Here is a 22,670-nt window from a genome sequence, read left to right as displayed (position 1 = left end):
GTTCCCTGCAAAGCATAAAGGCAGACGCTTTGCGCTCGGAAACGGAGGCAGGGGAAGACAGTATGTCACTGGATAGTCAGAGCATCCTCATGTCTATATCTCAGCGCGTTTTGGAGGAGGGGGAGGAGCATGAGGAGGAGGGGGAAGAGACAGCTTGGCCCACTGCTGAGGGTACCCATGCTGCTTGCCTGTCATCCTTTCAGCGTGTATGGCCTGAGGAGGAGGAGGATCCTGAAAGTGATCTTCAGAGTGAGGACAGCCATGTGTTGCGTACAGGTACCCTGGCACACATGGCAGACTTCATGTTAGGATGCCTTTCTCGTGACCCTCGCGTTACACGCATTCTGGCCACTATGGATTACTGGGTGCACACACTGCTCGACCCACGGTATAAGGAGAACCTTTCCACTCTCATACCCGAAGAGGAAAGGGGTTCGAGAGTGATGCTTTACCACAGGACCCTGGCGGACAAACTGATGGTAAAATTCCCATCCGACAGCGCTAGTGGCAGAAGGCGCAGTTCCGAGGGCCAGGTAGCGGGGGAGGCGCGGAGATCAGGCAGCATGTACAGCACAGGCAGGGGAACACTCTCCAAGGCCTTTGCCAAATTTATGGCTCCCCAGCAAGACTGTGTCACCGCTCCCCAGTCAAGGCTGAGTCGGCGGGAGCACTGTAAAAGGATGGTGAGGGGCTACGTAGCCGATCGCACAACCGTCCTCCGTGACGCCTCTGCTCCCTACAACTACTGGGTGTCGAAGCTAGAACGTGGCCTGAACTCGCGCTGTATGCCCTGGAGGTGCTTGCTTGTCCTACGGCTAGCGTCTTGTCAGAGAGGGTGTTTAGTGCGGCTGGGGGAATCATCACGGATAAGCGTACCCGCCTGTGAACTGACAGTGCCGACAGGCTTACAATCATGAAGATGAACAATGCTGGATTTCCCCAGACTTCTCTTCTCCACCAGCGGACAGCAGCGGTACCTAAACAATACGTAGGCTGCACCTGCGGATGGAAGCATCGCTCTCTATCACCATAAAAAACGGGGACCTTTTAGCTTCATCAATCTGTGTATTATATTCATCCTCCTCCTCCTGAAACCTCACGTAATCACGCCGAACAGGCAATTTTTCATACGCGCACAAGGCTCGGTCATATGACTTTTGTAAACAATGTTTATACGTTTCAATTCTCATTAAAGCGTTGAAACTTGCACCTGAACCAATTTTTATTTTAACTGGGCTACCTGCAGGCCTAGTTACAAATTAAGCCACATTAACCAAAGCGATTAATGGGTTTCACCTGCCCTCTTGGTTGGGCATGGGCAATTTTTCTGAGGTACATTAGTACTGTTGGTACACCAATTTTTTTGGGCCCTTGCCTACAGTGTAATCCTAGTAATTTTTACAGGCTTCGCCTGCACTCATGCTACAGCAAGGTGTGTGGGGTTGGCCCACACTTTTGCTACATAAATGTAACTGGGGCCTTGTCTATACTGCAACTACTGAAATGTGAAAGACTGTTATCTCCCTAAACTGCTGCAACGGGAATGTTACTGTGGCCTGTCTTGACTGCTACTACTACTGAAATGGAACTAATACTGTGCTCCCCCTATAATGCTGCTAGTGATATGTTACTGGGGCCTGTCCCTAATGCTACCGCTGAAATGTTACTAATTCTGGGCTCTGCCTATACTGCTGCTAATGCTATGTCACTGGGGTGTGGAAACGGAGGCTTCCCAAAGACATGATGGTGGCAAGGCCATTTCCCACCAACGCGGTTACTGTTAAGGTGCATATAACCACAGACACGTGGAGAGGACATGTAGTGCGTCAAAAACATCCCCCTCCTCCTCCACCAATGAAAACATTCTTACCAAATACCTTTGCATTGGTCCGTCTGGTGGCAGTCCAAGAATTTCACCTTTACCGACACAACAAGAGAGCCCCCCCACCATGGCCCACTTAATCCTGGCCACATTCCGAAAACCAACTAAATAAAACCGCGCTACTAGGTCCGCAGTCGCGACCACATTCCCACCAACGCGGTTACTGTTAAGGTACATATTACTACTCTGACTGGGGCATGCACTGTGGGCCGAAGCACACCTGTATTGTATGTGACGTTAGCTCTGCTGAGCAGGGCACTGCAATTGGATACATTTATGTACCGCCGATGGGTTCCAGGGAACCACCCATGCTGTGGGTCCACAGGGACTTCACATTAGGGATTTGTACCTGCCAGTGTCTATGTATTAAAAACCCCGGTCAGACTGGGGCATGCAGTGTGGGCCGAAGACCACCTGCATTTAAATCGGACGTTACCTCAGCTGCGCTGGGCAATGCAATGGGATATATTTATGTACAGCCGGTGGCTTTCTGAGACCCACCCATGCTGTCGGTCCACATGGACTTCACAATAGGGAGTTGTACCTGCCTGTGTCTACTTATAAAATACCCCAGTCTGACTGGGGCATGCAGTGTGGGCCGAAGCCCACCTGCATTTAATCTGACGTTAGCTTTGCTGTCCAGGGCACTGCAATGGGATATATTTATGTACCGTCGGTGGCTTCCTGGGACCCACCTATGCTGTCGGTCCACACGGAGTTGTAACTGCATGTGTCTACTTATAAAGAACCCCAGTCTGACTGGGGCATGCAGTGTGGGCCGAAGCCCACCTGCATTAAACCTGACGTTACCTCAGCTGTGCTGGGCACTGCAATGGGATTTGTTTATGTACCGCCGGTGGGTTCCAGGGAGCCACCCATGCTGTCGGTGCACATGGAATTCCCATTGCGGAGCTGTACCTGCCTGTGACTATATATAAAAAAAACCCGGTCTGACTGGGGCATGCAGTGTGGGCTGAAGCCCACCTGTATTTAATCTGACGTTAGCTCTACTATCCGGGGCACTGCATTGGGACAAACTACAGGAGCAATACAGTGCTAATGAGACGTGCACAGCTACGCTAGCATTGGAGTCTGCTGTAGTCCCGCGATTGCTGAGCGTTTGTGCAGAGGCCTATGTCCTGGGTGCAGTGAAAGTCCGCTTCCTGTCTAGGATTGCTGAAGCTGGGGGCCGAGGCCTATGTCGTGGCCGCGGTGCAAGTCTGCCATGTTTGGCCGGTCAGATCAATTTTTGGTTCATGTCTTGGTTTCCTAGGACCCACCTATGCTGTTGGTGCAAACTTAGCTCCCATCGCGGTGTATGACCTGTCTGGCACAAAGACACTGACTGACTTGGGTAGGGGGCAGAGCGCAGACGGCTTTCCCCTTGCAGTGTGGATAGAGCTATGCGACACCTTGACAGAATGAATAGCGTGTGTGGCACATGGGTTCCCCATTGCTATGCCCACGTGTGCAGCTCCTGATGGCGGTGGCACAGGATTATATTTCTCATTGCTTCTGTACAGCATTGTGGGCTATCGCCCCGCCCCTTTTAAAGAGGGTCGCTCCCTAGCCATGCCAATCCTCTGCAGTGTGTGCCTGCGGTTCCTCCTCATGGCAGACGCACTTATAAATAGACATGAGGGTGGTGTGGCTATGAGGCCAGCTGAAGGCTGCGCAAGGACACTTTGGTGTGCGCTGTGGACACTGGGTCGTGCGGGGGGGGGGGGGTTGGGCAGCATGTAATCCAAGAGAAGTGGCAGCGGAGTGTCATGCAGGCAGTGATTGTGCTTTGTTGGAGGTAGTGTGGTGCTTAGCTAAGGTATGCATTGCTAATGAGGGCTTTTCAGAAGTAAAAGTTGTTGGGAGGGGGGGGGGGCACTCTTGCCGCTATTGTGGCTGAATAGTGGGACCTGGGAACTTGAGATGCAGCCCAACATGTAGCCCCTCGCCTGCCCTATCCGTTGCTGTGTCGTTCCCATCACTTTCTTGAATTTCCCAGATTTTCACAAATGAAAACCTTAGCGAGCATCGGCGATATACAAAAATGCTGGAGTCGCCCATTGACTTCAATGGGGTTCGTTACTCGAAACGAACCCTCGAGCATCGCGAAAAGTTCGACTCGAGTAACGAGCACCCGAGCATTTTGGTGCTTGCTCATCTCTAATCGTAGCACTTTAGAAAGGCATCTAGTCCCCTCAAACTCCTCTATGGATTTTGCCATCACCACGTCCTCAGGCAGAGAGTTCCACAGTCTCACTGGTCTTACAGTAAAGAACCTCCTTCTGTATGGGTGATGAAACCTGCTTTCTTCTAGACACAGTCCTCAGTTTAAACAGATCATGGGAGACACCCTTGTATTGTCCCCTAATGTATTTATACATAATTATTTAGTCGCCCCTTAGCCTTTTTTCCAAATAATCCCAGTTTTGATAGCTTCTCTGGGTATTCCAGTCCTCTCATTCCGTTTATTAATTAGTTGCCCTTCTTTGGACCCCTTCCAGCACTGCAACATCTTTCCTGAGCAGCAGAGTCCAGAACTGTACGCAGTATTCTATGTGAGGCCTGAATGTTCTCATCCCTATATCTCTTTTAATGCACCCCAAGACTATTTGCTTTTGCAGCAGCTGACTGGCATTAATTGCTCCAGTTAAGTCTACAATCCACTAGTACCCCCAGGTCTTTTTCCACATCACTTTTCCCTAGCAGTATATAGTGTATATTGGTGACATTTGTTTCTCCTGCCCATGTGCATAACCTTACATTTATCAACATTGAACTTCATTTGCCATTTTTCTGCCCAAGCCCCCAGCTTATCTAGGTCCGTTTGTAGCTGTACATTGTCCTCCGTTGTATTATCTTCTATATTTTTGTGTCATCTGCAAATATTGATATTTTACTGTGCAGCCCCTCTATCAGGTCATTGATAAATATATTGAACAGTATGGGGCCCAATACTGAACCCTGTGGCACCCCACTAGCGACGGTGGCCCAATCAGAGTATGAACCATTTATTACCATCCTCTGCTTTCTATCTCTGAGCCAGTTCTTTACCCAGATACATTTTTGCCCAGACCAAGCTGTCTTATTTTATATATTAACCCATTATGCGGCTGCGGTGTCAAAAGCTTTAGAGAAATCCAGATATACGAGATCAATAGACTCTCCCAGCCTAGAACTTACTTCATCGTAGAAGCTGATCAGATTGGTCTGACACCCAAGCCTGGCTTGCAGCAAATATTGATCAGAACCCCACAGCAGTTGCACTCACTTCCAGGCTCTGACCCAGACTGAACGTCCTCGCAGTCCTCTATGTCCCAGTAACGAGCTCAGTGTTTTCAGCTGCACTAGAAAGCTCTGGACTGGATCCCTACCCCACCCAGGCTAAGTGACGGGTGAGATATACACCCCATCCAGCACCTTTCCATTTACCTGTCTGCAAATTTTATATGATTTCTAATACGAATCCTCAAAATTACTGCAAGTGACATGTGAATAAGTTACCAAACACTGGACAACTGCGACATCTAGTGGCAAGAAAGGGATAGAACTTTGAATAGCAGGAAATACTGCAGACGCTTTATAGAATGTTTTGAGGACTGCTTATTTTATAATCACAGACTGTATCAATTGTGGGGCATTCAGAAATCATGTAAGACTGTACAAAAATGTGAAGCTATATCTTTAAGGCCTCATGTCCACTGGTAAAATGTGATTAAAAAATCCACAGCGTTTATCCCACAGCGTGATCCGCGCCCCATAGGGATGCATTGGACACCCGCAGGTAGTTAAATACCTGCAGATGTTATTTTCCTTTCAGGCGCGGATTGCGTGTGCGGGAAAACACCCGCGGCATGCTCCATTTTTAGTGCTGGTTTCCCGCAGGGACTGCTCCCGCAGGCTTCTATTGAAGCCTATGGTAGCCGTCCGGATCTGCGGAACACCCGTACCTGAACATCTACTCTCCGGCGCGGTAGCACAGGAGTTCAAAAAAAAAAAATGGAGTGCCCGGCACATGCGCGGCATGCTGCCGGCGTGCTGAGCACATCCGCCGGGCTGAAGAAAGAAAAATCCGTCCGCGACGGAGGGCAGATCTGCAGCGTCCGGACAGGTAAGTTTAATAATCTTTTTTTTTTAGCCTCATGTCCGCGGGAAAGGAGGGACCCGCTACGGGATTCTGCATGGAGAATCCGCGGCGGGCCTGATATTCCCCGTGGACATGAGGCCTAAGGGGAAAAGAAAAAAAAAAAAAAAAACAACTTTGTCTACTGCTCTTACCTCTGATATAAGACCAACAACGTCAGGCTGAAATCCTACAACTAATTTTTCTTGTTTCTAACCACCTTTGGGACACCCAGAGCCCTTTCTTTGGATTATAAAGAAAAACACACTAGAGATATTTGAAGCAGGTTTTTTGGAAATGCCTGTGGGTTTTTTTCCGTATTGTTTAATGTTTTTTGCACACGTGTTTTCTCTTTGGCATTTTCTCCCTAAAGAGACACCTATGGAAAACCGCCAAAATAAGGGGAGTGGAGCAAATGCAAAAAGTGTCAAAGGCCTGACACTGGTGCAAGACCAGGTCCAAACTCTATTGAGGAGGGTTATAGAAGTCAGGTAGTGGAGGTGCTGCCAACCAGGGTAACCCACCAAATGTGGGTGGACTAGACATGCGAATACAAAAAAAACTGGTATCTTGGTGCAACTCTCCAATTAAAATCATGAGGCAATAGGTTGAAATATCCAAATTGTCTTTTGGGACTGAACCCATTCTGAGAGGTACTAGTATACAAGAAGATAGGTGAAATAATTACAACATACTGTGTGTGTATATTGAGGAAGTGGAAAAAAGCATGGAAAAAAAAAATCAGGACATATTTGTTAGTTGGTATAGTTTTTTACATGCAACTTTATTTGTACATATATGTATTATATTACATGCGCAGACATTCTGCCTTATCGTTTCAGTTTGCTAGTATATTGCCCTATGATAACTTTACTGCTTGAACGCCACATCCTCCCGATACTCCTTGATGCGGATTCTAATATTTTACATTACTCTTTTGTTTATACTTGCCTAGATACTTACGTATTTCACCTTTCTCTTCTAATATCTGGCCAAATAAGTTTATTTGGTATATTATTTCTTTCAAATCGGTTATACAGTTATTTCTTCTCCCACTGTTCTTTTACTGCTCACTGCGTAACACACAACCATCCACTGACTGTTTTTCTTATGCGGATTTCATTTCATTTTTCACTTTCTACCATTTATTTTAAGGATATGTGATTTAATATGGATATTTACTGTTTATGTTCTATCATTTTTTGTTGTTGTTTTCGCTCTTTTTTACACTTTTCCAGAAAAACATGCCACTGCATTGAAACACCAAAAAAATGTAGTATTTTTGCAAAAAAAAAGAAAAAACAAAACTGAAACCAGTCTCAGGCCTCTTTCACGCTGGTATTTATCAGTTTTATGTCAGAATTGTTGTAACTGGATCTGATAGCTTAATCCACAGCAAAATTCTGGGTCCAGGCCTCGGAGTTCTGGGGTAGATTTTTATGTGGATTCAAACCCAACTAACCGGAATAATCTATGTGCGGCCACCTGACATAAAAACACATCAATCCATCTTTTCTACAACGTCGATTTCAGTCGAGCCGTAAGTTTTCTTCACCTTTTGCAGGGTGATATCCGCAGCAAACAACTGCCATGCCCCAGATCTTATATCCACAGCACATGGCAATTCTGCGCTGAATTTTTTAAGCCATTTGCACAAGAGTCGTTACATCATACCTACATACTGTAGCTTGTACTGGAGACGCTGCAGATTTCCCACAAGTCCGCAGCACTTATGCGTGTGAACAACATCAAAAATCGCATCAAATTTGCTACATGTGAATGCACCCTTAGGTTGCTCTTACACAGGCAGCTGTAAGGCTGGGCTCTCAGATGCCGGATTCCCGGCGGAAATCTTGCGGTTTGGCCGCAGCGAAAAAACACACGATTTCCACCAGGAAAAGCGCTGCTTCAAAACCCGTAGCAGTTAGCCGCGGGTTTTGAAGCAGCCTGGCTGCTCGCTCTTCCGCTGCGGCTGGCGCTCCCATAGAGGAGAGCGCGGCCGCAGTGGAATTTTTTTTAAAAAAAAGGACATGCTGCGGTTGGCAAATCTGCGCCGCAGCGCTGGCTTTGCCGCAACGGATTAGCTGTCCCACATGGACGAGATTTCTGAGAAATCTCATCCACGTGGCTGGCTAATCCTGGGATTAGCGGCCGCAGGTGGATTTGCCGCGGCAAATCTGCCCAGTGTGAACCCAGCCGTAAACCGCCATATTATAAATGCTGCATTTTCATACATATTTGACAATGTTTTTTAACGCACCCCACCATTGCAATGGGTGATGAGGTGCGTTAAAAAGCTGAAACGCACAAAAAAATAGAGCAGTGCTCGAACAATCGTGAGAAGCCCCATTGAAAAATCAATAAAAGTGTTTTAGTGTGGCATTTGAAATGCCGCGCTAAACACTGTAAAAAAGCGGCCTGTGAGTGGCCTTATGCACAGATTTTTAAGGCAGTCTTTTGTGCATTTTTTGAGCCACAGCAAGAAATTGATCCAGCATAAAGTAGCAAGAACCCTTCCTTTAGGCCTCCTGTCCACAAGCAGCTCGGAGCCTGCAGTGGAATCCCACCCTGCCCACGGCTGAGGAACATGCGTACCTGTCCGGGTCTTCTTTTTTTCTTCATTGCAGATGTATGTGGAAGCACCGGACGACGAATATGCGCCGTAGAGGATTTTTTTTGTTTTTTCGAACTCCTGCTTTCCCGCAGTGAGTCCGCAATGTTATTTGCGGATGTGCCGCGGTTCAGACGGCTTCAATTGACTTCAATGGAGGCAGTCCGTGCGGGATCCGCACTGAATATGGAGCATGCTGCGATTTGATTTCCACATCCTAAGATCCACAAATCAAATCTGCATGTTTATTTCAGCTGTGGACGCCCAGGTTTCCCTATGGGCGGCTTAATCGTCCGTGCGGGGCTGCAATTCAAATCCACCTGTGGGCATTGGGCCTTAGATTTTCCATATCTTTTGCACTTCTGCACAATAAAAAAAACTGTCACCTAAACTTGTGTACAATACCACCACAAGGCTGGGTTATCACTGCACGGAATTGCGGCGGAATTTCTGCACAAAAATTCCACTTGCAATTTTAATCCCAGGATTGAGCAGCAAAGTGGATGAGTTTTGCACTGCGGATAAGCCACGTGGAAATCAAAGCCACGGCATGTCAATTTTATCACCGTCTTCACTGTGGCCATCCATCCTCTCTATGGGGAGAGATGGCAGCAGTGGACTACAGGTGGCAAATCCACTTCAAATCTGCACTGAATGGCGCGAGTTTTGAAGCTGCATTTCTGCCGCAGAAATCTCGCGGGATCTCCATGCGGTCCCACTGCGGTCATTCTGCGAGATTTTTGTGGGATTTTTGCCCAGTGGGACCGCAGCCTAAGACCTCGTTCACACGGTGGATTGTCACAACATACTCTGCACTCAAATCTGCAGCGTTCTAACATTCCATGGAATGCTATGAAACCCGCACCACGGTTCATGCGGCACTGATCTTTCCACGCGCCGATTCTGAAATCCATCTTGTGTAAAAACAGAATTGATGTCGGTTCTTGGTGCAGGTTTCTACGTCGTCGTACTGTTAGACATTTTTGATAAATGGGGGAAGCATGTATTTTGGTGAGGTTTTCAAAATTAGTGTTTTTTGGGCTCATGGCATTTTTTCCAAAAGCACAGCATGCTCTCAGTATAGTGTTTTTTATTAGATTTTCTCCACAGACTTCTCTATAGGGGAAAAGTGCTGTGGGTTTTGAAGCAGCGCTTTTCTGGCGGAAATCTCCCCATTTTTCGCAATGGCCAAATCGCAAGATTTCTGCTGGGAATATGCAGTGTGGGAACACAGCCTTATAAAACCACGAGCACTTGATCTACGACAATACGCGGATTAATCAAATGCATTGGATTAAGCATTTCTGCTCACATTAGCAGGTCGGAATTGCGTAATCCACTCATGGAAAATAAAACGCAGCTTGTTCTATTTTACTGCAGATATCCACGACATAGAACCCATTTCTCTCTAGTCCCGGATATACATTGTGTACGGGCTGCAGGTATCCGCATCATTGCCAAGTGAAAGAAATATAAACAAACAAGTATGCGCGAGTATGCAGTTATGCACAGTCCACATTACGTGGCCATACGCTGGGTCACCGGCCGGGATCACAGCCGGAATCTGCTGCGTGAGGCCCGCAGCATATTCGGCATACAGCTGTGTAAGCCTGGCCTAAGGCCTCATGCCCCCGTGGATTCTGTACGGTATAATCCTACACAGAATCCGCCCACAGCCGGCGACCGCGCGTACCTGTTCGTGTCTTTTTTTTCTGTACTGCGGATGTATGCGGACGTGCTGGCCGTCGCAGTACAGATTTTTTTTCTAAAGTCTCCTGTTCTTCCTGCGGAATCTGGGTCGGACAGCTTCCATTGACTTCAATGAAAATCATCCATGCGGGAACCACAGTAAGCCTGGGTTCACACAGGTCGGATGTACCGCGGTCTTGCCGCGCGGAATTTCACCGCGGCAAGTCCGCCCGCGGCCGCTAATCTCGGGATTAGCCAGCCATGTGGACGATCTCGTCCACACGGGACGGCCAATCCGCTGCGGTAAGTCCGGCTGAAACCGCGGCTGCGGCCACCGCAGCCACGGTTTCAAAAGATGCAGCATGTCTATTTATTGTTTACTTCCGCCACGGCCGCGCTCTCCTCTATGGGAGTGCCGGCCGCAGCGGAAGAGCGAGGATTTCTGACGGGAATACGCCTAGTGTGAACCCAGCCTGAGAGCTCGTACCCACTTGCGGTTTTTTAACACTGCGCTTTTTTTTTTTCCTTCACAGGAATGTCAATAGGACTTTCTAATGTTAAAAACACATCGCACAAAAATCAAAAAGCACAAACCTGCGATGCATTTTTAACATTAGAACATCCAATTGGCATTTGCATTAAAAAAACGCAAGTGAGTGGGAGCCCTAAAATAGAGAATGTTGAGATCTTTCATCAGTGATCAGAAACCGCAATTGGTTTCCGCTGGTGTGTATGAAGAATCGTTTTCCCATAGCTTGCCATGGAGGGTTATTGCTGCGGAATCTGGAGGCAGGCTCTGGATTCCGAAGCAAAAAACTGCCCATGGACAGGAGACATTATGCTCATCCTGAATATGGGGCTCAGTTCGGGGCTATAAAGGTATATTAGAGTGTCTAAGGGTGTGTGGAAATGTCAGGTGTCTGTTATAACGACAGGCATGTTCAGCTGAAAACTGAAGTTTTTATTTAGGCTCCGTTCACATCTGCATTCAGAGCCTACATTCCATCGCACATCAGACATGACATAGCCTGCGAAAAAGTCACGCATGTAGAACTTGTTCATCCAGTAAAGGCTGGAGGGCTGAGCATTATTTATTTATTTTTTAACAGCTAGGGATGATTTTCAGGGAAGGGCTTATATTTCAAGCGCTTCCCCGAAAATAATTGCTGCGGGGGTTGCCCGAAACCCATTTCTTTTCAATGGGGTCGCAGCAGTGCCAACCATCACGGACTTCTGCCACAGCTGTAGCAGAGAGTTCCTTCAGCACCGCGATCCCTCTGCCACTGCTGTGGCAGACGTCCCCAATGTACTCCCTATGTTCTCAGTGGGGCTAGCGCTGCTGCCGCCGGCCCTGTTGAAAACACTAAGCGATATCACAGCATTTTCTCTGCACTGCGAGGCACTCGCATCGCTAGAAAAATATTGCTAAGGCCTCCTGTCCACAGGCATGGCGATATCCCGCAACAGATCGCCGCCATCAGTGAGAGCTGACAGCTCTCCGCGCTGAGCCTATCTGACAGACTCACCGCGAAAAATTGCCGCATGCTGCGATTTAAATCCCGTGGGCGGAGAATCACTATGATTCTTCGCTCGTGGACAGCGGGCTGCGCTTTCCATAGTAGTCTATGGAAAGAGTTCACTGCGTTCCCTGCAGCGGGATTATCACTGCGGGAAAAGCAGTGAAAAAAAAAAATATTACCCATGGACAGGAGGCCTTAGGATGTGCAGAATGTTTGAGGTTTTTTTGCAGATCTGTCTGCGATTGTATTTTCCGTCCCATCTGAAAGTGTGGCAGCGCGCTGCCGGCGTTTGTGATGGCATACTCCGCTGGCGCTAGTGGTTTTGGGGCACTCACAGCACATTATGGAGCACTGTTGGGACGTATGCATCATTGTACTCAGTGTGAAAAACATGGAAACCAGGACTGTAGTCGCGCTCTCTCCCTCCCCTGACATTACTACATTAACCCCGTCTTAACCAATGCATTCAGTGAACAGGTGAGGATTAACCCTTTGGAGGGTGCATGTGCGGCGTGGCTCTAGCCAGGTCACAGAGCTGCCAGGGTGTATTCGCTTTCAGAGGGTTATTCCCCACAAGTCCAGAGCGCCTGCCGGGGGCAAGGAAGAGTACAGCCAGCCGAGACTGGGAGGGGCTGACAGCCGCCACTGCCTGCTACGACAGTCCTGGTATCTACACTCAATGATGAACAAACTGTTATGGCGCCGCACACGGGCATCAGTGCATATACGCTGGCGATAGCATGTCATATGCGCCGTACAGAGCGCCATCATGCCCGTATTGCCGCTTTTTAACTGTATTTTTGTGTTGCTGGAACCGCTCACATCGGCGCGGTCCCGGCAGCACCATGTTTGAGTAGGCAGGCCAGCCAACTTAGTCCAAGGTGTCATCGGTTTACCAAGCAAAATCACGCATTTCAATGTGCAGTCATGGCCTTTAGTGCGCTACACACCAAAATAGAACATGCCCAGGGTTTTTGCGCTCGAAACATGCACGGAAAAGAAAACAGTGTGAAGGAACCAATTTAAACCAATGGGTTCTACTTGTTGCGTACTGAACGCACATATTTGGTGGGCGCAGATATGGGGGCCATTAGACCTGTGTCACGTGATCAAACAGAACCGATTGATTTCAATGGGTTTGTTCATGTAATAAAATACGTAACATACTCTATTATCCTGCACATTAAATAGCACAGTGATCTAATTAACAGGCCTGCCATGGCAATGAGCGAGACCGTACTGGTGTGCACCTTTACACGCAATGGCTCACAATAGCCATGCACAAAAAGTACAGTAAAACACGCACGTGTGCAAAGACGCGATGACCGCAGCATAACGGTGCTTACGCCCGTGCGACACTGGCTCCAGGGCGGAGTCACATTGTATTTGCGCACTGGACGAGGCTGTTTTGCGCACACTGACGTATTTGTTGCACTTTTTCTTCGCCGTTCACACAGAGGCTATGACTGAACCGACTACGAGCTCCTGGGTTTCTCGCGTCCACTGACTTCTATGGGGAACGTTGCTACAAACACGCAGGAGACCAGAACGTTCTATAGTTTGTGCACGGAATGTTTACAACCCATCAAATCAACGGGTTCCCTTCGCTGCGTTCTGCGCGCGCAGATCCCGCGCATGACCCACTGCATACCCCCGCATGTAAGGCGTCAGTTCTAGCCTGTCCTGCGCCACCCGACGACCCACTTACAGCAAAACTGGCGCAGGACGGTTTAACCAACGCAGCCAGATGCCAGCCTGCTCACACTGCGGCGCACAGAGACCCCGCCCCGCAGGTCCTCACCTCCTTCTCCGGCTCCACAGGACGGCTCCGGCCCCGACCACCGTCCCGGTGCCCCCTATGTACGTACTCCCGGTCACCGCCACAGCCGCGGCCCCTGTACGGTCTCCGGCCACCTCCTCTCCGGTTTTTACAGCGGCCACGGTCCATCTGTTCACGGAATATACTAGCTATCGGAAAGCTAAAGGACCCGTGGTGACGTCACACCACGTGATCAGACACGTGCGTAGGGGGAGCCAGCCTCCAGGATGTCCTGCTGAGGGGCTTCACGTGGTGGCTGTCTATGCGGCTTCATTATGTCACACTCACTGCAGGACTAGTGATAAGGATGTGTGCACCGTCACCCCATGCAGCAGTGCTGGCTGTCCTGCCCAACTCTGCCATATACATACTACACACACAGCATTGCTACATTACATCCAGCACACAGAGCTCTGCTACATTACATCACACACACACAGCTCTGCTACATTACATCACACACACAGCTCTCCTACGTTACATCACACAAACAGCTCTACTATTTTATATCATACACACACAGCTCTGCTACATTACATCCTACACACACATCTGTACAATGTACATTCTACACACACAGCTTTGCTACATTACATCACACACAGCTCTGCTACATTATGTCCTACACACAGAGCTCTGCTACATTTCGTCCTACACACACAGCTCTGCTACATTACATCCTACACACAGCTCTAATATATTATATCCTACACACACACAGCTCTGCTACATTACATCAGACACAGCTGTACTACATTATATCCTACACACACAGCTCTACTACATTACGTCCTACACACTCACCTCTGCTACATTACATCCTACACGCACAGCTCTGCTGCATTAGATTATACACACATCTGTACTGTGTATTAATATGTACCAGTGCTGCCTCTATGAGCAGCGCTGACAAGTCAGAGCAGCATGTAGTGTCTTAGACTGAGGGCTCATCACATGGGTGCTGCAACTTTCAGCATGAACTAGAGGCAGCCACGAACAAGTCGCGACTGCATCTCCCATTTTTTTCACCCATTCAGACGGACAGGCTGCGACTTATATACGCCACAGCCTGGAATACCGTCAGCCGGGAGGAGAGAGTTCAGCTCTGCTAAACTCCCTCTCCGCCCCTTGCAAATAGGATGTGCCAGAGAGGTTTCTCTCTCCATCTTCCCGGAGCGACTTTCTCTCCTCTGGGGGGTCTTCCTTTATCCTATTCCCCCTTTCATTTTTCTCTCTCTTTCATTTGTTTTTTCTAGTTACCCTTTGTTTTCTTTGATCACTCTGATATTGGTTTCTAGTCCTATGTTTACAGTTTTAGTTATTTTAAAATAGAATTATTGTGGCAAGCACGCAGAAGTGTTGGATCTGAGGGCCTGGTATCATGCTATCATTTTCTCTATGCAGAGGGACACTTAGCAGATGTACTGGTGGTTTTGATTGTAGTAACATCCGCCTTCTCTAAATTCCTAAGTTTGTATTGCATTCCTGCGTGACCTGCTATGAAGCGGATGTGCCATCCCTACGTATTTTCTTTTCTCTCTATCCGCAATTTAATTTCGAATGTGTGTTTAAATTTGAAAATTCCAATAAAAACATATGAAACATAAACTGATGCATTGGAATCCAATGCTTCAGATGGTCGCGATTTTCGGCCGGCATTTCATCGCGGCAAAATAGCTGCGATAAAACGCTTGTATGAAACTAGCCTAACAATATAAGCTATGCACAGCGTGCAGCAGGTAGTCAGGGAAGGGGTATAAAAAGGAATTAAGTTGCACAAACACGCTGTGAATGGTCCAGTGTACCTGCGTGCAGATCACCACTGATTAATGATTCAATCGTTAGATTTACCAATTAAAACAATAACAGGACTCAGCAATAACAGGACTGATCCACATGCAGTCACAGCTGATTATTCACAGCATGTACAGGCAGCCTCTACTAGAACATACAAATAACATGCTATATATCTGATTGCTGGGGGGGTCACACGTCTGGGACCTCAATGCTCAGTAGAAAAAGGGGTCCAGTAATTCTTGTGGGGCTTTCTTTTGCAGGATGCATTTTTGGTGGAACAAAGCCGATCATGTTGAATCCGTTGACAGATTTGATTTATTTCTTTGCATCAGATAAAAACATACTGCAAAAAAGATCAAGGTGATTTATCTCACTGAAATCTAATAAAGAACTGACTACATCCTAGTGAGCTAAGAGATCATCGCATCCAATATTCTCCTATAGAACAGGAGTTATATAGAGAAGTGCCTTTCCCTGTTAGGGATGCCTTGAGGACTGGAGTTGACAAACACTGACATAGAGAGTCAACTAAAGTGTGTCTTGGGATGTCCAGGTTCTTTATTAAAAGATCAGCAATCATTTTGCATAAAGTACTAATAGGCACTAATTGCTATTAGTACTTTATTAGCTTCATTTGCAGCAGAAGGTCTGAGCTGTAATTAGCTCCATTGTTCAACCACGGGCTTTCCGTGGAGAATTCAGCACCATGGATAGCAGGCACAGCGTGCAGTCCAAACGACGGAAGACACAACAATCAATTATCACTCAAAAGATGGCTTTTGAGCGATAATCCTTGTATTTAAATGGGCCTATATCCTGATTACAGTCCAATTGATGTCACTCCGCTAAAGGCCCATTTACATGCACAGATAATCTTTCAAAAGATTGAAAGATCAGCAATCGTTTTGCATAAAGTACTAATAGGCACTAATTGCTATTAGTACTTTATCAGTTTCATTTGCATGTAAATGAGCTTCTGGAAGCTGTTGCAGAACTCAGCAGGAGGCCTGAGCTCTGTAATTAGCCCCATTATTCAGCCATGGGCTGCTAAAAGAAAACACTGTAATCTCTATCCTGCTTATCAGCTGTTCTGCAGGCTGGGCTGACAGCTGAGAACAGCTGATAGAATGTGATCAACTGTATCCAGCTGTAATCAGCTCTCCACAGGCAGAACACAGCGTGGGGTCCTGCGTATCAGCTGTTTTGACAAACAGTGGTTTTCAAGCAGGACTGAAAATAGTCGTTCAGCAGAAAACTGAAAGATGGGCACATTTAGACACAACAATTATCGCTCAAAAGATGGCTTTTGAGCGAATTTTGAGCAATAATCGTTGTGTCTAAAGGTGGCTTTACTTTGGAGGGATTCAAGCCTCAGAAATAGTGTGATCTACCGTACAAGGTATATACTAGTATATATTTTTAGATTACGCAACATGCAAATATGAAATATGACCGTAATCAGAGGACCTACTTCTCCTTCACTCCCAGAGATAGGATACAATCTTGAGTGTTAGCAGCTGTATACACGTATTTGTCATTAGGCAATAATTGTGTATCACCTCTCCTGTCAAACACAGACAAGGGTGGACATACTGCAAAATGCTTTGGACTTTAAAACAGTAAAATGTAAACTCTTTTTTTATACTCACTTGTAAACAGTATGTATCAACTTATTTTAAATCTACGTGGCAATAAGAGTCAAGCTCTGACTCAAATTTCGCCTAAATTCGTCGTCATTCGACTTTATATAACTGGACCCCCCCCCCACACACACACACACACTACTCCTCAATTAGAGACTAAGATGAATCATATCCTAATGCATTTTGTAGCTTTGACCATCATGATATTCATTAATGGGAGGTTAATTGGATTCCAAAGAAATGAGTAAATACGCAGATTGACAAATAGAGATGGACATTCATTTAACAACTGTGGTACAGTCTCTGATTGCTTAGAGGGTGTTCTACAATAAAACAGAGAAATCCAAGGGTGTATGTATCATAGAGGCAGACCATGCGATTCTATGAGGCCCCTGGAGAAAGGGGGCCCTAGCTCTGATTGCTCCATCACTTTTGCTACTGGGTATGGAGAACAGGACTTTCCACCAAAGAGCTACTTTTTTAGCAAACAAGGAGGTGCAGAACTAGCCCAAGGTTATTGAGAAACAAACACCAAGCTGTTCTTTCCAGGGTGGCAAATCCAGACACCATAATGATGGGGAAGGGGGGGAGGCTATTTAAGTTTTTGCTATGGGACCCCATCTCTTCTGTGTACGCCACTGGAGAAATTATAAACTTCTGTTGAGTGTTTACCTTCTAATTCATCGAGTCATATACATAAGCTTGAATTGTGACTTGTTTGCCTACTTAGCGCTGTGTTCTTACTTTCAGCTATGACTCACACGGCACAGGAGGTGCTGCAAATCCTGGTTTGTAGTTATCTCCATTGTAAATAAAGTCATTTTTCACTACAACAGACAATACATCATCCTCAGACAGCACATTATCCATGCGTTAAGTGGGTATTCCCTGTATATGGATCATTTACCATTTAGCTGCGGGAGATTACAGTTTACTTTGGTTTTCTGCTAGCTTTCCCTGCAAATGATGCATCAGTAATGGACAGAGTGTGGGTGGATATTCTGGCTGTCCCTCCCTCCCTTACAGAGACAATTACTATGATAAAGTCAGGACAACTAAAGAAAAAAGAGGAGGTCTCTTTGAACTTTAGAGATCTGAGAGCACGACAGGAGTTAGGAAAAAGGGGTGAAGATGAAGAACAAGTTATGTTTCAAGGGGACATCTATTAAGGTAAGGCAATGAAAGCATAAAAGGTAGATAATCCCCCTTCTTTGCAACCCAAAAAAAGACATACTGCTCACATAGATTTATATATTTTCAACAGCGTCTAGTTCATTGGCTATCTCTTTTACTGCTTGGATTGCTGCTTATGGTGTCATATTTACAGGATTTCTGTTTCACTTACATGAACAAATTATGGCCCAGTAATAGTTCCTAATTGTGTAGAGGCCTTTCACAGATATAGATTAAAATTAAAATTTATAACTTTTATTAATAACTGATTAAAATTAGGGCCACATAAATCATATAACAAACAAAAACGAACGTGGACTAACAACGTGGATCATATAACGTGACCCAGTGATCAGATGATATGAGGGTGTCAATTCCCCTCTAATAGCCAGTCAGGTTAACCCCTATTGACAGTATTAGGGGACTGGGTCACCGGTTTATAGCGGCATGTCACAATGCGAAGAGTTGGTCAGAACGTATCCGGTTTCCAGTCAAGGAAAACAGGGTACCTCAGTTTATGATTAAAGGCTGGAAACCAGCTGACCGTTTTTTGTCGCCGCTTTCAATACACCTGAATACAGTAGGGATTCATATAGTTGATCAGATGTGTATGTTACACCGTATATAGTCAGTAATCACTCAGAGTTTGTGTATTACAACGTTGATGATAGAGGGATTGTTTCATGCAGTAAGCAATCACTCAGATGTTATTGTACGTATTTCAACGTTGACAATAGAGAGATTATTCAGCAGTCGCTCAGACGTTTTTACGTCTTTTGACGTTCAGGGGTAAAGTAATCACTCCAAACGTGGGCGATTGCTTAAAGTGTCTTTACGTGTTTCAATTTTTTAAAGAATAGAGTATTTACTCTGTTTCAACTTTATAAAAAATAGGGTGTTTGCTTGCTCGACGCGTTTCTCCGCCCCTGTCTGGGGCGGTTCCTCAGGAGCAGGGCCGAGGATTGCCCTAGAATTTACGTGATTGTCCCTATTAGTCCTATCTTGGTGAATAAGACCCTTGTTGATAGTCCTTTTTATTAAAAGGGAGTAAGACTATGTCCCTGATTAAAGTGGAGTTCTCCTATTCCTACTTCCCCCTCTCTCGCGGCTCAGAAACTTAGTGTAGGGGGTCACTTTGCTGTTGGAGTTAGCAAAGAGACCAATTGTAGCCTATAAGTATTAATCTGAGTCCGTCTCTAGTCGCATCGAGACCGGTAAGTATATATGAGTCTCAAGGCGAGTAGGTAGGAGTTGGATGTACCAGCTCACTTTCCCCAGGAGGAATCTCAAAAAACAATTCTCTCCACTGGCGCAATATGTATCATGCCCAAAGATAAAGGGCTAGTAGGATAGACCTGTGGTCCACACCCACAGATATTGGACCAATGTCCTATTACAGCCTGCAGCCTGTAAAGGATTGTCTGCTTCTTGGTCCCTGTACCAGGGATGGATCAATGATCCAATGCGCCTATATGGGTTAGCAGCAATGCCCCAGATGCCGGACAGAGCTGCACAACCCCAATAGTAAGGGGGGGGGGGGGGGGGAATATCGCGGATGGAAGAAAGGAGAGAAGGTGTAGCGCCTGCGGCTCTGATGGTGAGCGGCTGGCAATGAAGTTCCAGAGCTCACAGCAGGGATTAAAAAGAGATGTAGCTCCTCCCATTTCCGGGGGCCTGTCGACAATTAACCAATGGGTTCCCTTTTAGGGCGGGTTTCACTTATCTAGGTGAATAGCAATGTGTTCCATTCATCTTAGTACTTACCAGATCACTTTTCTGGTACAGATTGAAGTCCGGGCAATAGCGCTGTTTCAGATGTGTGCAAAACACCTTCCCGATCGTTTGATAGAGGGCCGTGATCAGCGGTATCCTTAATGGTGTACCACTTCCGTGTTCCACGTTGGAACACATCCACCGCTGCCGGGTGATGTCACCGCGCTACGTACGTCGGCAGCATACTATGAAGTGTAATACTTCCGCGTTCCACGCTGGAACGCATCCAGCGCTGCCGCGTGACGTCACCGCGCTCCGTACATCCCGATTGGACGGGAGGACGGTAGCGCGATGTCGTCAGTTAGAGGCTGTAACCAGGGGCGGGGTGAGCGAGAGCGGAGTGGAGTGAGTCAATCAGGCAGCGTGGGAGTGGCTACGATGCTGTCTCACCGCCCCCCTATGCTCGGTCTGTGTAACCAGTGACAGAGGGGGCCGTCAATGCTCAAAAAATTTGAGCCTCATGATGTGCATATTAATCTCCCTCATATGGAAGTATCACGGCCAGGGTTGCTATGGGTAACGGACTATTCATGGTAGGGAGCCCAAAATATATACTTCCCATTCAGTGATGGTCTCTGGGATGTAGATTATATAAAGTATGTATACCCCAAGTTTTTAAAGATCAAGTAATAGTTTTTTTGCATGTAAGTAGGAAGAGTCGGTGTGAACCGGCCAGATGTCTCTATACATACATGCTGATTGAAATCAGATACGGAGGTGATTATAGAAGGATATCGTATAGAAAGTTAATCCCATGTTATTCAATAGAAATAAATAATCTGAAGGAAGAACAAATACAGTTATGTTCAATATTCAAGTTGATCCCCTGTTCATCCCATAATAGGGCGGGGATAAATCCGACATAAACCAGGAGTCACTGGGTAGTGTAGTAGATGTTGAAAGACTTTTATGGATGTTATGAATCCATCATCAGCAATAAAGGGTTTAGAGGAAGCAATTGAAGTTTAGTGTTGCGTTTAGGCCGGCGGGGGTTACCGTATTTAGCCTAAAGATCCAGGCCGCTTCTTTTTTAAGAAGCATCTTGTCAATGTTGCCCCGTCTGACATTAGTTCGTAGGTTTTCAATTCCTTGGAATTTCAAATCAGTCAGATTGCCATTGTGAACTGTTAGGAAGTGATCTGCCAGTGGTGTCTTTTCCCGGCGTCGAATATTACCTACATGCCCCAGGATACGACGCCGGAACTCCTGAATAGTCTTCCCGACGTAGTTCCTGGGGCACGGGCAAGACGCCATGTAAACGATGTTGCGTGTTTTACAGTTAATAAAACTCCTATTGGAGTAGGATCTGTTGGTACTAGCACTGGTAAACGTCTTACTCTTCAGTATAAAAGTACACGCTTCACAATCGTGACATGGAAATGTCCCACACGGTTTTAAGCTACCCAACCAGTTTTCTTTCAGGCAGGGGGTCAGGTGGCTCTTGACAAGATGATCCCTGAGGTTATGACCCCTCCGGAATGTTATCATCGGGTATGCTGGTATGGTGTCACTCAGGTCTGGGTCATTGGAGAGGATGGTCCAGTAGTGTTCCAGGATGTACCGTACCTCCTTGGTTCCTGTATCAAAAGTCCCGATGATCCTTGAAGTTCTTGTATTGTCGCGTTGTCTAGGGGTTAGAAGGTTTTGTCTTGGTTGTGATTCTGCATGTTTCAGTGCGTCTTCAATTATATTACTCGGATAGTCCCTCTCCAGAAAACGTTGCTTAAGTCTTTCGCTCTCTCTTTGGAAATCTTCGTCATTAGAGCAGTTCCGTTTAACTCTAAGGAACTGCCCTTTTGGGATTCCTTTCTTAAGAGTGAAGGGATGATGACTATCCCATTTAAGGAGGCTATTCGTAGCCGTTGCTTTACGATGGAGAGTCGATGTAATAGATCCATCAGCATTTTTCTGGATCAATAAATCAAGGAAAGCAATGGATTTTCTGTTGATTTCCGATGTAAGTTTGAGATTCAAGTTGTTGGTGTTAAGCGTTTCAACAAATCTATGGAATGATACCTCAGAACCTCTCCAGAGGACCAAGATATCATCAATGAAGCGCAACCAGAGGGTGATGTTTTCAGACCATTCTTCGTTCGGATAAATGTACTTTTCCTCCCACCAGCCCAGGTAGAGATTAGCGTACGATGGGGCACAAGATGTCCCCATCGCCGTCCCCCTGAGCTGGTGGAAGTACTGGGTATCGAACAAAAAGAAATTGTGGGTCAGAATAAACGATAGAAAGTTTAGAACGCACTGATTATGTTGTAGAAATTGTGTCCCCCTCTGTTCCAAAAAGAACTGTGTGGCCCTTATACCTCCCTCGTGGGGGATGGAACTATACAAAGACTCCACATCCAATGTGGCAAGAAGTGTGTCGGGGTCCACCGAGATCCCATCGATGATTTTAAGGACGTCCATGGTATCTCTCACATGGGATCTAAGGGATGTTACGAACGGACGTAATATCTCGTCTACGTAAGTACTCATATTCTGTGTGAGGTTCCCAATACCCGACACAATGGGTCTTCCACGAAGGGGGTCCTTCCCCTTGTGGACCTTAGGTAGAGCGTAAAAGGTAGCCACGATTGGATGTGTTGGATTCATATATATGAATTCATTTTTGTCGATGCATTCTGTCTCCCG

At 46.5% G+C, this 22,670-nt stretch overlaps 2 protein-coding genes across 3 annotated transcripts in view; one reads left to right on the top strand and one right to left on the bottom strand.

Annotated features, from left to right (window-relative positions):
- The window catches only part of AVEN (apoptosis and caspase activation inhibitor), a 639,800-nt gene extending 625,946 nt beyond the window's left edge, over window positions 1–13,854 (bottom strand). The window contains exon 1 of one of the 2 annotated variants that reach the window (XM_066608499.1): window positions 13,624–13,854. In XM_066608499.1, the coding sequence (XP_066464596.1) occupies window positions 13,624–13,770 (147 nt within the window). In that variant the 5' untranslated portion in view covers window positions 13,771–13,854. The remainder of the gene's footprint in view (window positions 1–13,623) is intronic. The other variant, XM_066608498.1, reaches the window with a different exon arrangement.
- CHRM5 (cholinergic receptor muscarinic 5) overlaps window positions 1–22,670 on the top strand; it is a 247,436-nt gene that overhangs the window by 197,927 nt on the left and 26,839 nt on the right. The window lies entirely within an intron of this gene.

This window comes from Eleutherodactylus coqui, chromosome 6, assembly GCF_035609145.1.
Source record: "Eleutherodactylus coqui strain aEleCoq1 chromosome 6, aEleCoq1.hap1, whole genome shotgun sequence".
In the NCBI taxonomy this organism is placed as follows: Eukaryota; Metazoa; Chordata; class Amphibia; order Anura; family Eleutherodactylidae; genus Eleutherodactylus; species Eleutherodactylus coqui.
This window is presented reverse-complemented; position numbering and strand designations above follow the sequence as displayed.